Source organism: Primulina huaijiensis, chromosome 1, assembly GCF_012295235.1.
Source record: "Primulina huaijiensis isolate GDHJ02 chromosome 1, ASM1229523v2, whole genome shotgun sequence".
NCBI lineage: Eukaryota > Viridiplantae > Streptophyta > Magnoliopsida > Lamiales > Gesneriaceae > Primulina > Primulina huaijiensis.
Window position 1 is genome coordinate 363,861 of NC_133306.1, and position 13,819 is coordinate 377,679.

General features: G+C 35.1%; 2 protein-coding genes across 6 annotated transcripts; both read left to right on the top strand.

Annotated features, from left to right (window-relative positions):
• Positions 1-271: 271 nt before the first annotated feature.
• LOC140976883 (microtubule-destabilizing protein 60-like) lies at positions 272-7,717 on the top strand. 5 transcript variants are annotated; one of them, XM_073441320.1, is made up of 8 exons: positions 272-1,466; positions 1,559-1,610; positions 1,695-1,787; positions 6,332-6,457; positions 6,806-6,904; positions 7,078-7,137; positions 7,229-7,323; positions 7,428-7,717. In XM_073441320.1, the coding sequence occupies exons 1-8, from the start codon at positions 547-549 to the stop codon at positions 7,537-7,539; spliced, it is 1,557 nt and encodes a 518-aa protein (XP_073297421.1). In that variant the 5' UTR covers positions 272-546; the 3' UTR covers positions 7,540-7,717. The 5 variants fall into 5 exon arrangements, with proteins under 5 accessions (XP_073297421.1, XP_073297506.1, XP_073297671.1 ...); XM_073441405.1 differs by having other exon boundaries at positions 1,565-1,610; XM_073441570.1 differs by lacking the exon at positions 6,332-6,457.
• Positions 7,718-8,439: 722 nt separating this feature from the next.
• On the top strand, positions 8,440-13,636 carry LOC140973583 (probable mitochondrial-processing peptidase subunit beta, mitochondrial). Its single transcript, XM_073436511.1, has 9 exons — positions 8,440-9,194; positions 10,902-11,066; positions 11,186-11,323; positions 11,429-11,580; positions 11,691-11,799; positions 12,158-12,256; positions 12,432-12,497; positions 13,151-13,258; positions 13,348-13,636. The coding sequence occupies exons 1-9, from the start codon at positions 8,538-8,540 to the stop codon at positions 13,432-13,434; spliced, it is 1,581 nt and encodes a 526-aa protein (XP_073292612.1). The 5' UTR covers positions 8,440-8,537; the 3' UTR covers positions 13,435-13,636.
• Positions 13,637-13,819: the final 183 nt, after the last annotated feature.

Sequence of the window (13,819 nt, forward strand, 5' to 3'; positions counted from 1 at the left end):
CAAAACAATTAGTGCATAAAAATCTTTTAAAAAATGGCATGTAGCTTTGATGCAAGTTCAATCAATCATTAATTGCAGGCATGAAGCTAACTTCAAGATTAAGAATGAACGCACCTGTTCGAGTAACATTCCAGTGTGTTGTGTAAGTTAAAATATATATTTTATGAGAAAAATACTTGATATAATAAATAAAATTTATTAAATTGAAAAAATATAAATAAAATTTGAGGAGAAATTGAAAAAATATAATTAATGTTCGTACAACTTTTGGGCCGAATGGCACAGTCAATGGGCTACTGAAGCATTGGGCTTGGAAAGTAACTTGCAATCCTGACTGTCCACCTGAACGACTAATCCAACGCTTAAAAAATAACTAGCCGTTACAATTCCGCAGTCAGAAGGAAGCTCTCCCCGCGCCTCTTCCATCATTCCCCACTATCCCGTAAATCAGTGAATTCCAACGATCTCATCTTGTAAACCCTAAATAATCCTCTCCATTACTTATCTAAAATCCCCAATCTTCACTCTATTTTCTGGTGTTTCCCCATGGAATCGAATTCGAGTACTGCGGGTGCAGTTGTTTCTACTGGGAAAGAAAATTACAGCCTGTTAAATCCATCTAACTTTGATGACACCCGGAATTTTTTGGAGAATCTCGACCCAAATTTTTCAATCGTTAACTTGAAGTCGTTCAATTCTCCGACAATAATCAAGTCAAAAAAGAGTGCCAAAAAATCCGATTCCAGAAGCCCTAACCCCATCCGAGTGGATTCTCCTTTGTTGAAGAAAAAAATTCGAGAAAGAAAATTTGTGATTGCGAAGAAGAAATCTAGGAATGAGGATCTGAATTCTTCAGCGGCTGGTGTGGTGTGTGAGAAGTGTAAGAAGGCGATTGGGAAATCCAGCCAGTGTTGGTGTCTGGCATATCAGAGTTTGAGGGCTTCTCAAGAAGATTTTTTCGATAAGCGCGCTGAACTAAGCAATGAAATTGACGTTGAGAAGCTAAATAAGCATAATGTCCGAGATGAGAACGAAAGGATAAAAGTAAACCACGTTGGTCAAGACACGGGGATTGATAACGAAGGGGGACTGGAAGGAAAAGATTCATCAGAGAATAATGATGAAGATGTTGAATTGATTCTGAAGAGGAGAAGAGATAAACTGTTAAAAGAAGCCAGAGAAAGTGTTCCAGAGTCAGGATCTGGTAGGGTGATGCATTTGGTAAGGGCATTTGAGAATCTACATTTGATTCGGAAAGCAGATGATTCTGGGGATGAAGAATCGGAGCAAGTGCTGGACGAAAAGAAGGGGACAAAATGGGGCTTGCCCGGACTGCAACAGTCTACTAAGGTCTCTAACCCGCAAGTTTATTTGCCTTTGTATTGTCCATCAGATATTTTCCTCACATCAGAAAGCTTAAGTTTGGGTTCAACCCGTTCTTATTCGTTAGACAGCAGCCAAGGAAGGTTAGCAAGAAGATAGATGTTTGTCATAACCATATGCATTGTGTTTTTTCTTATCTTGTTTATGTTCTGACTTAGATTTTTTAACTTTGAAGCTTCAGCTTTTCAACCAGGACTTCTGCCCGAGGTGGAAGAAGCAGGCGAAGGGTGAGACATTTTATACATGTCTCCTGATCTGACGTGTTTTGTTTCCTCATAAAGGTGATTGTGGCTATGTTTTCACCTTTGCAGAGCAATGAATCATCTGGAACTTTTGTTAGAAGGAACTATAAAGGAAGACAGCCAAGAGCAACCTCTCAAAGGCCCTTCATGTTGCAAACTGAGGTTTCTCTATGGGAAATTTTGTTCTTTGACAATTTTTTACAGTTAGAGGTCTGTGTTATTTTCTTCACATTTTTTTTTCTTGTTATGTACCGAGATAAGCCAAGATGTGTCGATCTCCAACCAATATTACTGGAGGGTTGAAATAACATCAGACTTTATATTTTTAGGCATATTCAACTGATTGCTTCCCTATAGCAAAACATTCATGACACTATGTTCTGGTAGTTCCTGTGATACCCGCTAACTTTCAACATAATAAATAAAATATACTTGTGAACATTTATCATTATCAATTAGCGAAACAAAATTAAGATTTTAATTTAATTTATGATTTTTGGGCTTTAAGTTAGATTGACATTATTGGGTTATAGTTTGACTTCGAAGGTTAGCGTTAGACGTTCATGTCGAACTCCAGAACCAAATAAAAAAATGTCTCTGTTTCTCAACTTTATCCAGTTATTGAAACTTTTTTTAAATTACTTAAGATTCTTGAACTTTTGTCTTCTTTTTTTATAAACAATAAACAAACTTGAAATATATATGTTTTGTATTAGTTCCCATGACTTCATTAGTAACTAATAGTTTTGTTAGATTTTTGCAGTTAAATTGTTTATACAAAACAAATATATAGTTACCCTTGTATTGGAACTTAACATTTCGAGTTAATCAATATAAAAACAATACTTGAAATCAGATTTTAGAACTTTTGTTTGTTCTCCAACAAACGTTTTAACGTGTCTCTCCAAATAATATGGATTTGAGGCTACCAAAATCGGTAAGCGGGCTTTGGACTTTAGGCTACCGGAATCGGTAAGTGGGTATTATATTACTTTTGAAAAATTTTGATTTTACTTTTCTGAAATTCTGAAATCTTTTGATGCAAAAAATCTATAATTTTCGTATTGGATATGGATTTTAAGTTATCAGAATCGGTAAGTATACTTTATTAATGTTTTCACATTTTTAATATATTGCTTTGGAAATTATTTTTATTTTAGTTTTTTAAAATTCTGAAATTTTACGATACAAGAAAATCCTTAATTTTCGTATTGAATTTTCATTTTAAGCTATTGGAATCGTTAAGTCGGCTTTATTATTATTTTCGTATAATTTCTATATTGCTTTCGAAATCTTTTTTTTCTGAAATTCTGAAATTATGCGATACAAGAAAGTGAAATTTTTGTATTGAATATAGATTTTAGGCTACCATAATTGGGCTTTAATACTATTTTGTATATTTTATATATTTCTTTTGAAAATATTTTGAATTAGTTTTTTGAAATTTTGCCATACAATAAAGTTATGTGAAATTTCCGAATATCCGAGTTCTAATTCCTGATTTTGGCACTTAATGAAATTTTGAACCAAATGTTAGGGATACATACTTTTGACTGCTCCTGATTCTTGAACTCACCCTTAGGAGAATAAATCTAGAACATTGATATCACTTAAAACATGATGGAAATCTAGAAGACTAATATCATGCATATGATACTTTATACAAGCTAGGATATCTGCTTATTAATAAGAGTAAATATTGTGTACACATTAAATATTTTGTTGCTAATGTTAAAAAAATTTAAAAATTATTTCAAAACTGGAAGATATATCACTTGCAGAGCGATCCCCATGTCATTCACCAACTCAACCCTCTTTTAGAAATTAAGAGCGATAATGAAATCGTGGAGGGGTGGGACAAGAAAAATTTATGGGCTTGTAGAATTTGATTAGAAAATCATGATGTTGCTACATTTTCAAAAAGTTTAGTCATTGTTAGGATCAATTGAGGGACAAACATTTAGCTACAATAGCTCGGTTCTTAAAATATTACACTCAAAACAATCCCTCTAAAACTGATCTAAACATTTTGTAACAACACTTAAAAGATATGCAAGTTGAATGTATAAAAACGGTTTGATTGAAGCAGTTTATCAAACACTTTGTATGTAATGTTTTGCTATTTGAAGACACATAAAATGCTTCAACAATGCATTCTAAAAACAACAACAATAATTAAATGCAATAAAGTAAGTAGACACTAATTTGTTTATGGATGTTCGGAGATCAACAACTCTTACATTATACCTTCTTCTACTTAGGAAGGATCTATTAGAAGACTTTGATTTATGCAACACCTTGTATAAACCCATTTCAGCTTAAGAATTTTCTTTTGCTTAATCGAAACTCCTAGCACACTCTTGATTGTAGGACGCAACCTCACAATCCGCATAATGTTGTCTTTTATGCCAAGATTATGAACACAATCTTTTAAGTCTTAGTGTAAAGATTATCATTCAACTATTCGTTGAAGCTCAACTCTCTTTTGTGTGAGTGATTTTTGTGTGTGTGAGAATTTTATCCTTTACAATGTATATATATCTCATATGTATCCTCACACTTGAGTTTGCTAGGGTGACCATGCTTTGAATCTCCTTCAAAAGGTTTTGTTTGATTTTCAAGATATTGTATTTATAGCCTCCAAAGAATATGAGATAATTTGGGAAACTAGTGATTATATTACATGATCGATAGAAAATGTAACATATGATTTTTGGGATTTAAGTTAGATTGACTCTATTAGGTTATAATTTGACATCGAAGGTTAGTGTTAGTGTTGAATTGCACGACAAAATAAAAAAATTGTCTCTGTTTCTCAACTTTATGAAGTTGTTGAAGCTTCATTTAAATTATTTAGGATTTTTGAACTTTTCTCTTCTTTTTTAATTAAAAAAAATCAGTTTTTTTAAAGAAACTTGAAATATGTATGTTCTGGGTCAGTTCCCATAAATTCTGTTGAGAATGTAACCAAAGTCTCACATTAAAAATAAATGGGGAAGATCATTGATTCCACTAGTATGAGGTGTTTTTGGATAAAGCCCGAAAACAAAATTATGAATGCTTAGGCCCAAAGTAGACAATATCATACCATTATGGAGATATGTGATTTCAATTGTGTAACGGTACCATTATGGAGATATGTGATTTCAATTGTGTAACGATATTAGAGCCAGGTTTAGATTGAGCCATGTGGATGGAATCCTCAGATACTTAACAATATCATACCATTATGGAGATATGTGATTTCAATTGTGTAACGGTACCATTATGGAGATATGTATTAGAGCCAGATTTAGATTGAGCCATGTGGGTGGAATCCTCGAATACTTAAAAGAAGAAGGTGAGGGCTCCTAGTAAATCCGTAATAAGCTCTCGAGGCAGCGGTGCTTCAAGTATTCCACGTAAGGCGTGCACTTCGATTTCTTTTAAGTGGAGAGGACCGATGAGATTGAGAGGAGGCTCAGACCATGAGAATAATGGTATTTCTTTTTTTGACGGGAAGATTGTTGGGAATGCGACCAAAGTCCAACATTAGAAATACATGGAGAATATCTTGCTTTTGAAAATACTTTGATTTTAGTTTGCTGAAATTCTGAAATTTTGTGATACAAGAAAATTTGAATTTTTCGTATTGAATATGTATCTAACGCTACCGGTAAGTGGTTTTTGTTATTATTAATTTCGTATATATATATTATATTTTAATTTGGATTTTAATTCTATGTAATTCTGAAAAAAAAAAATTATACAAGAAAATTTGTAATTTTCGTATCGATTTTATGTCTTGCTTATAATAATATTTTGATTTTCGTATATTTTATATCTTGCTTATAATAATATTTGATCTTAGTTTTCTGAAATTTTGAATTTTGCAATATAAGAAAATCTGAAATTTTCATATTGCATATAAATTTGAGGCTACCGGAAACGGTAAGTGGATTTATTATTTTCGTGTATTTGATATATTGCTTTTGAAATTATTTTGATTTTAGTTTTCCGATTTTCTGAAATTTTGCGATAAAAAAATCTGAAATTTTGGTATTGCTTTAAGTTATATGAAATTTCGAAAAACCTTATTGATTTTGGTACTGAATGAATTATGAACCAAACAGTATATTCAACATGTACTCTGGCTACTCCTGATTCCTGACCTTATCTTTAGCAGGATAAATCAGTTAAGCCATGAAGAACAGAATCTAGTGCATTTGATATTTGATATAAGTTAGGATCTCTGTTTATTATTTAGATTGCAGTTTACACATTAAATATTTTGTTATTACTGCTAAAACAAGTTCAAAACTTAATTTTAAACTCGAAGATATTAATGTTCCCCCTTTGCGGAGTGATCCCCATGTCACTCACCAATTTACCACCTTATAAGAGCAAAGATAAAACTTTTTAAGTCCGCTACTGTATTCGTTTTTGAGTTGTAAATAAACTTGTATTCAGTAAGAAAATAGGTTGTAACTTAAAGGCTTAAACATTTTCGGAAGTTTAACTATGACTTTTGAGAATGCTGCCGAAGCCGCATCCCTAATGGTATCAGATCGAAATCATGTTCATGTCTAGATAAGAAAGTAGGATTTATTTCGATAAAAAAAATTGGGAATCCCGCCTGCACATTGTACTAAACAATAGGTTGTGATCTTGATGTTAAAATCTATCTCTTGGCATAATGCTAATTTTTTCATTTGCTCTTACTTCAGAAAAGAGGGAGATGCGAGGAAGAAGAATTCATGAAAAGATTGCAAGAAAGGATGGAAGGGAAGAAAAAATTGCAGATACCCATTGCTTCAATGGGTCGTCTTCCCTTGACCACGGATGAACCAGAGGTAACCTGCAGTGTTAGCTCTCTGGGGAAAGCTTTTTTTTTTTTAACTGAATTGAGAATTTTTGCCTTAATACTTCCAATTCCTTATTGTTTTTATTTGGTCGGCCTATCATTTCATGACTTCCAAAAGTATTTTGCTTGATTATGGCTAAAAATGCTTTTGCTAAGTTGATAACCGATAAGAAATCTTGAATATTATTTTTCTGATCGTCACATCACCTGGCATCTTTGGTTCCCTTAGTGATCTTGTTAATTGGAGTATGATAGCTGCTTGTCCCAGTATCTTGGTCGCATATGAAGTTACGTCAGAGTTAGTTGATTAGATATATTTGGTTTAATGGTTTTTCAGTGTTTGGTAAAGCCTCCGGTTAAAGAAAACACGAGGCCCATTGATGTGGTATTGCATAGTGATATAAGAGCAGAGGAGCGTGCTGAATTTGATCAACAGGTATAGCTTTTTCCTACTTAACCTGCTGAAATTTTTTGTCAGAAACACATGAAATGACACGTTTCCATCTGTGTCAGCATGAATCTGGGGGAGTTTGTTATTTTACACTTGTAAGCTTGCCGCTTTTCAATCTGTTGATACTTTCGTCTAAACATGTTTTTCCTTCTATCAAGGTTGCCCGGAAAATTAGTTTTATTGAACAATATAGGTTGGAAAGGGAGAGACAACAAAAGGTAAACGATGTCTATAGCAAACGAAGAACACGAGACAACATGTTTTTCAGTCCTGCAATAATTTTTGGTATGTTTATTTTGCTTTTCTCAGCTAGCAGAAGAAGAAGAAATAAGAAGACTAAGGAAAGAGATCGTTCCAAAAGCTCAACCCATGCCATATTTTGACAGACCTTTTGTGCCGAGAAGGTAATAAAATTTCATTTACATATGCATCCAGAGTAGACGCATGCTATCATACTATCATCAAAGTCATGTAACACCATAAGTGGGTTGTTTGTTTATCTTTTCAGATCCACGAAACACCTGACTATACCAAGAGAACCGAAGTTTCATGTACCTCAACACAAGAAGATCAAGTGTTGCTCGTCTTGCGTCGATAACTGCGATGGATACAATGGATGAATGGTGGAAGCTTTGTTTGTTTTCTTGATTTTTGGATTTACCACCAGCTATATATTCACACAAAATCACAAATGAAATAGTAGATAAATAAGTTAGATATATAGGACTTTGTGAGAATGAGATATTCAATCAAAGAGTCGGTCGACCGATTTAATGAACGATCCAATGGAGTAAATGAATGGGGTACTATTATTGTTAGTTTTTTTTTTAAAGTCTAATCAAAGTCAATCATATTATGGCTTAATATATGAACCACAATTAAATAAACTTACCCATTTGGATCCGTTTCGGTGATACTCAACACTGCTTTTGCCCAAATGAGGTGGACTTGTCCCAGATCTCTGATAAGGCACCAAGCCATCAACACCCAGTTCTCCTTTCGCAAATATCTTTCGAGCCATGAAAGCTGAAACATTCAACCCATCACGGTTATGCAAAATGAGATGTAAAAACTTGTTTCGCGTTTTGCTTCTAAAGATTTCTGAAGACCAAAGATAACCGTTTTGCTTAATTGTACACATATACTTTAAAAACATTTCAAAACAAGACAAGTTTAGGTGCCAATGTCAGAAACAAAATGTAAATGCAAAAGCACCGAGAGATGAAAGAGCATGTTACCTGCCCTGATGCATTTACCGCCCGGGATCAAATGGAGCATTAACAAATCCTTCAAGAACCCTAGTTTTTAGTGCATGCAGCATGTGGGAGCTCAATTATTGCAAATTAAATAGATATGATTTTGATTACTAATTTACTTTTAACATTATATAAATTTGTCCAAGACGTAAGTTCACTATGTATGAAATATCAATTAAGTTTATACCGTTACATCATATGATTTTTTGGGGCAATAATAATAATAGTAACAATAATAATAAAATGAGAGCACCTTCTACGACGCCGTATTAAGGACTACCAATCCGTGGAACTTATTTCCAATTCTGATCTCTCCGACCAAATCATTGAGCTCGTTTCGCCCCCTCGCCGCCGCCGTGACCATGACGACACGCCACCTGCTAAACCTCACCCGCCGCTCTCCAAGGCCAATCCATTCATTCACTTCCCTCCACAGCCTCTCCACTGCCGTGGTCGATGCTACTGCCCCCGCCCTTCCTGCTCCTCCGCCGCCAACCGCAATGATCTACGATCGATTAGCTGAATCCGTTAAGCATAAGCTCAAAAAGCTCGAACACCCTGATCATCGCTTCCTCCAATACAACTCACCCCACCCAACACCAGATATTCATACCGAAATCCTTTCAGCTCCTCTGACCCGAGTCACGACACTCCCCAACGGCCTCCGCATTGCCACTGAGTCTTCACTCGCTTCTAAAACCGCCACCGTTGGGGTTTTCATCGACGCAGGATCGAGGTTTGAGAGTGAAGAATCAAATGGCACGGCGCACTTTTTGGAGCACATGATATTTAAAGGGACGGAGAGGAGGACTGCGAGGGAATTGGAAGAGGAAATCGAAAATATGGGAGGACATTTGAATGCTTACACTTCGAGAGAGCAGACTACCTATTACGCTAAAGTGATGGATAAAGACGTGCCGATTGCGCTGGATATTTTATCTGATATTTTGCAGAATTCTAAGTTTGATGAGCAGAGGATTAATCGTGAGCGGGATGTTATTCTCCGCGAGATGGAGGAGGTACGATCAATCCATTGGATAGTGTTTCTTTGATGTTCTTTTTTTTTTTTCTCTTGGAGTTTTAACATTGTTTAGGCAATCAATCGTCGATTGATCATTGATTGAGATGAAAAAGTTCGTTGCAATATTTTAAGATTATTTTCTCCTTTCGGAATTGTATCCCTTTGGTTGATTTTTGCTCTGGGGAACTAAGATACCGCCTTTATGGCCGAATTTGTATGTTTGGTGGTGAAGAGTGTTCTTTCTTTGTTTCGGAGAAGTTCATGTTAGGGAAGAAGAAGATGTCCTGCTTCTTAATCGAGTTTTAATATTTAGCTATTGATCGTAGACATATTATCTTCATTTGGAGATACCCTGCTTGGTGGATAGATGTGTTTCACTCGTTGGATTATTTGGCTAGCAATATGTATAATGGTGTTTTCTTTGGTTTGAGATTGAGAATTGAGGTTGAGAGGGTGGAAACTATAGTTCTATCGGTGAACTTAATTAATTTGTGGCGCATAAGTATTATAGTATCTGATTACCATTATTTTTAATTATTCCTCTCAAACCAAAAGGTGCTTTGCATCCATCAAATGCCATTTCTCGACAGAATATAGTGGTAGATGGTCATGGACAGACATTCCAGTTAGTGCTATCTCCCCCATTCTTTACTTGGTAGTCATCTAACAGTTGTTTGGCATCCTGCAAATTTTCAAACTGTTCTTTACTGTTTCATTGTTAATTCATTGGATAAGCTTTTGTTACCGTTAACCTTTTGCATGCTAATATGCGACCACGCAAACCAATGGTGATTTAATTTGACGTAGATTGTTCTGAATTAATTTGTGGTGTAAGTATTATAGTTTGTGATTACCATTATTTTTAATTATTCCTTTCTCAAACCGAAATATTTTTTGCATCCATCGAATACTATTCTGGACAGAATGTAGTGGTAGATGGTCATGGACAGACATTCCACTTAGTGATATCACCCCCATTCTTTATTTGGTAGTCATCTAACAGTTGTTTGGCATCCTGCAAATTTTCAAATTGTTCTTTACGGTTTCATTGTTAATTCAACGGATAAGCTTTTGTTACTGTTGACCCTTTACGTGCTAATATGCGACCACACAAACCATTGGTGATTTAATTTGACGTATATTGTTCTAATTAATTTGTGGTGTAAGTTTTATAGTTTGTGATTACCATTATTTTTAATTATTCCTTTCTCAAACCAAAAGATGCTTTGCATCCATCGAATACCATTCTGGACAGAATGTAGTGGTAGATGGTCATGGACAGACATTCCACTTAGTGATATCACTCCCATTCTTTATTTGGTAGTCATCTAACAGTTGTTTGGCATCCTTCAAATTTTCAAACTGTTCTTTATGGTTTCATTGTTAATTCTTCGGATAAGCTTTTGTTACTGTTGACCCTTTGCACACTAATACGTGACCACAAACCATTGGTGATTTAATTTGATGTATATTGTTCTGAATAAATGTTTTATGTGACGTTATGAATTATGATGACTCCATACTGACAATTTCTAAAAGAAAATTACAGGCAGGTATGCATCTTGGTGGGCTAATTTTTTTAGAATTTAGTTTGTACAGTCATCCAGATTGTTAAAACTCTAATTTTTATTCTACAACAATCTTTTGTGGCTTCTACGCTCATAATAGCTCTCTTTCACTTTTGTATATTATTTAAATATCATAGGTTGAAGGACAAACTGAAGAAGTTATATTTGATCACCTTCATGCCACTGCTTTCCAGTACACGCCTTTGGGTCGAACAATACTTGGACCCGCTGAAAATATCAGGACAATAGGAAAAGAACATCTACGTAATTACATAGTATCTCACTACACTGCTCCAAGATTGGTACGTAGAACCACAATTAGGCTTTTCTCCAGCTCCACCAATCTGTGGCATGGTAGCCTTGGATAATCTTGTTCTCTGATTATGGAAATCTCTTAATCTTCTCTTTTTGGATTGTATAGGTGGTCGCTGCTGCAGGTGCTGTCAAGCATGAAGATATTGTTGAGCAAGTGAAGAAATTATTTACGAAGTTGTCAACAGACCCAACGACAACTTCTGACTTAGTTGCTAAAGAACCTGCAATATTCACTGGCTCAGAGGTATTCATGTATTGTTTGAATGCTTGATGATCACAAGTAGTAATAGTGTTTGAAGAGAGCAATGCACAGCAATCTCAGTCACATTACTTATATTTGGATATATAGATCAGGATGATTGATGATGGCATTCCTCTAGCCCAATTTGCGGTTGCTTTTGAGGGGGCCTCTTGGACAGATCCAGATTCAATTGCTTTAATGGTCATGCAGTCGATGTTGGGTTCTTGGAATAAAAATGCTGGTGGCGGGAAGCATATGGGGTATGTACTCACTAACCTCATCATAATTGCTTATCTGATTTCATTTTGAAAATGTTTATGATTTTCACTGCTAGTCACATTCATTAATTCGGTTTTATTCTGTGATACAGTTCTGAGCTTGCTCAGAGGGTAGGTATCAATGAAATAGCGGAGAGCATGATGGCTTTCAATACCAACTACAAAGACACTGGTTTATTTGGTGTTTATGCCGTTGCCAAGGTGGGTTTTCTGCGTTGGATAAAGAGGAGGCAGTTGAGCTTTTATTCTGAATTAAGTACATTGAGCCCATCAAGGATTCATAAAATGAATTTGCTTTTTGCTCATTATTTTCAAGATACCTAGTTACTAGTGTTAATGGGAAATGTTAGTTACTTGATTATGCTGCACTTTTTTCAATGCATTGTTGGCAATATATTTGTTCAAATTATACCTGCGTTCACTTTATTTCTTGCCTCCAAGCCTTACCCACCCTTCCATATTTTTTAAAAATAATTGAATTTGGGAGTGGAACTGTTTATTCTGGAATCAGTTAAAAATTATTTACTTGGTCTGATTTGTATTATTTCCTTTTTGGCAGCCTGATTGCTTGGATGATTTGGCCTATGCAATTATGTATGAGATAACCAAGCTATGTTATCGAGTATCAGAAGCTGATATGATTCGTGCTCGTAACCAGGTTGTTTTTTAAGTCATGATGTCACCTTGTTGTACCTTTTATAATGAGTTTCTATACGGTGACTACCATCTGGTTTTACTGCGAACTTATTTTGTTAACTATGTTGGTGTCCTTGAGGTAGAATAATGAGTTTTTATCCATGCATAATTTAACTCATATTGTTGGTCTTCTGCAGTTGAAATCTTCGCTGCTGCTTCACATTGATGGAACCAGTCCTGTTGCTGAAGATATTGGCCGTCAGGTATAATTCATTAATTTGGTATCTGAGAATCAAATATTTTAGTGAGATAGACTATGCATGATGGACGGATGCGTAACATGTTTCTTTATAATTTTGGAGTAAACTTATCGGTTAAACTTAGCTTCAACTCTTCTTTAAGATGTATACTTTTTATGTAACTTTTGTGGTTCGGGCTAGGGATTAACATATTAAATGGCTCGATAAACTTGCAGTTCAGTGATACTCTAGTTTTTATTGCATGGTATACCGTGTACTTAGATATCTTGGTGTTCATGGAGTGGTAATCTGTGCTTTTCTAGTGGAAGTGGGTATTTAAAGTCAGTATTGTATCTTCTTGTATTACCCTATCTTTGCCAGCAAGTATTTGACCATATTGGCTTCCTCGATAAAATGCTTATAAGAATTTAACAGATCAGTCTAGCGAACTTTGGTGCTTGATCAACAAAGGCCTGTGCTTTTCATTTGTCTCCTCCTGAGATCTGTGTGTTGGTCATTTTCTTGGGATTAGGTTTAACTGTAATTATATTGGTTCATTTTAATCCTATTCTATAAATGAATGAATGGTAACGTATTTCTGTGAAATAGTATTGTAATCTGTTTTTGTACGAGTTATTCTTCTTTAAAAAGAGAATTTATTTTCTTCCTGATTGCAGCTGCTTACATATGGTAGAAGGCTCTCGTATGCGGAACTGTTTGCCCGGATAGATTCTGTAGATGCTAGCACTGTCAAACGTGTTGCTAACCGATTTATATTTGATAGAGTAAGATCGATTTTTAGATCAGAGCTTCAATAAAATTATTTGGTTCTCCATTAGATTTAAATTGCATTCAATCCTCGCTTTTTGTGCAGGACGTCGCAATTACTGCGATGGGGCCTGTCCAGGGGCTGCCCGACTACAATTGGTTCAGACGCAGGACCTACTGGCTTCGTTACTAGGTTTCTTTTCTGTTCAAAATGACGTTTTCTCTAGTTCCATTTGTAAAATACCCGGTTGTGCTCCAGCGACTTGCGCCCACAAAGCATAAATGGAGGCTCAATTTATTTTGATTTTGCCCATCAGTTTTGAGATTAATATGAATAATAATAATCCAATGTACACAGTTATATGGCTCTTATTGACAGGAAATTCTATTTTTTTCCTTGGTGTGAATTAGTTTGGCATTGTTACGTAAAGACTACTTGGTAAAAGGATGATATAGAGCACACGAAATTCTGTATTCAGTACGGCATCCTTTCACTGGTGAACCAATATTCCCAAGTAGACATGGTGGTGTATTTGATTATCTTTTCAGAACGAATAAAGAAAATTGGCGCAGGCATC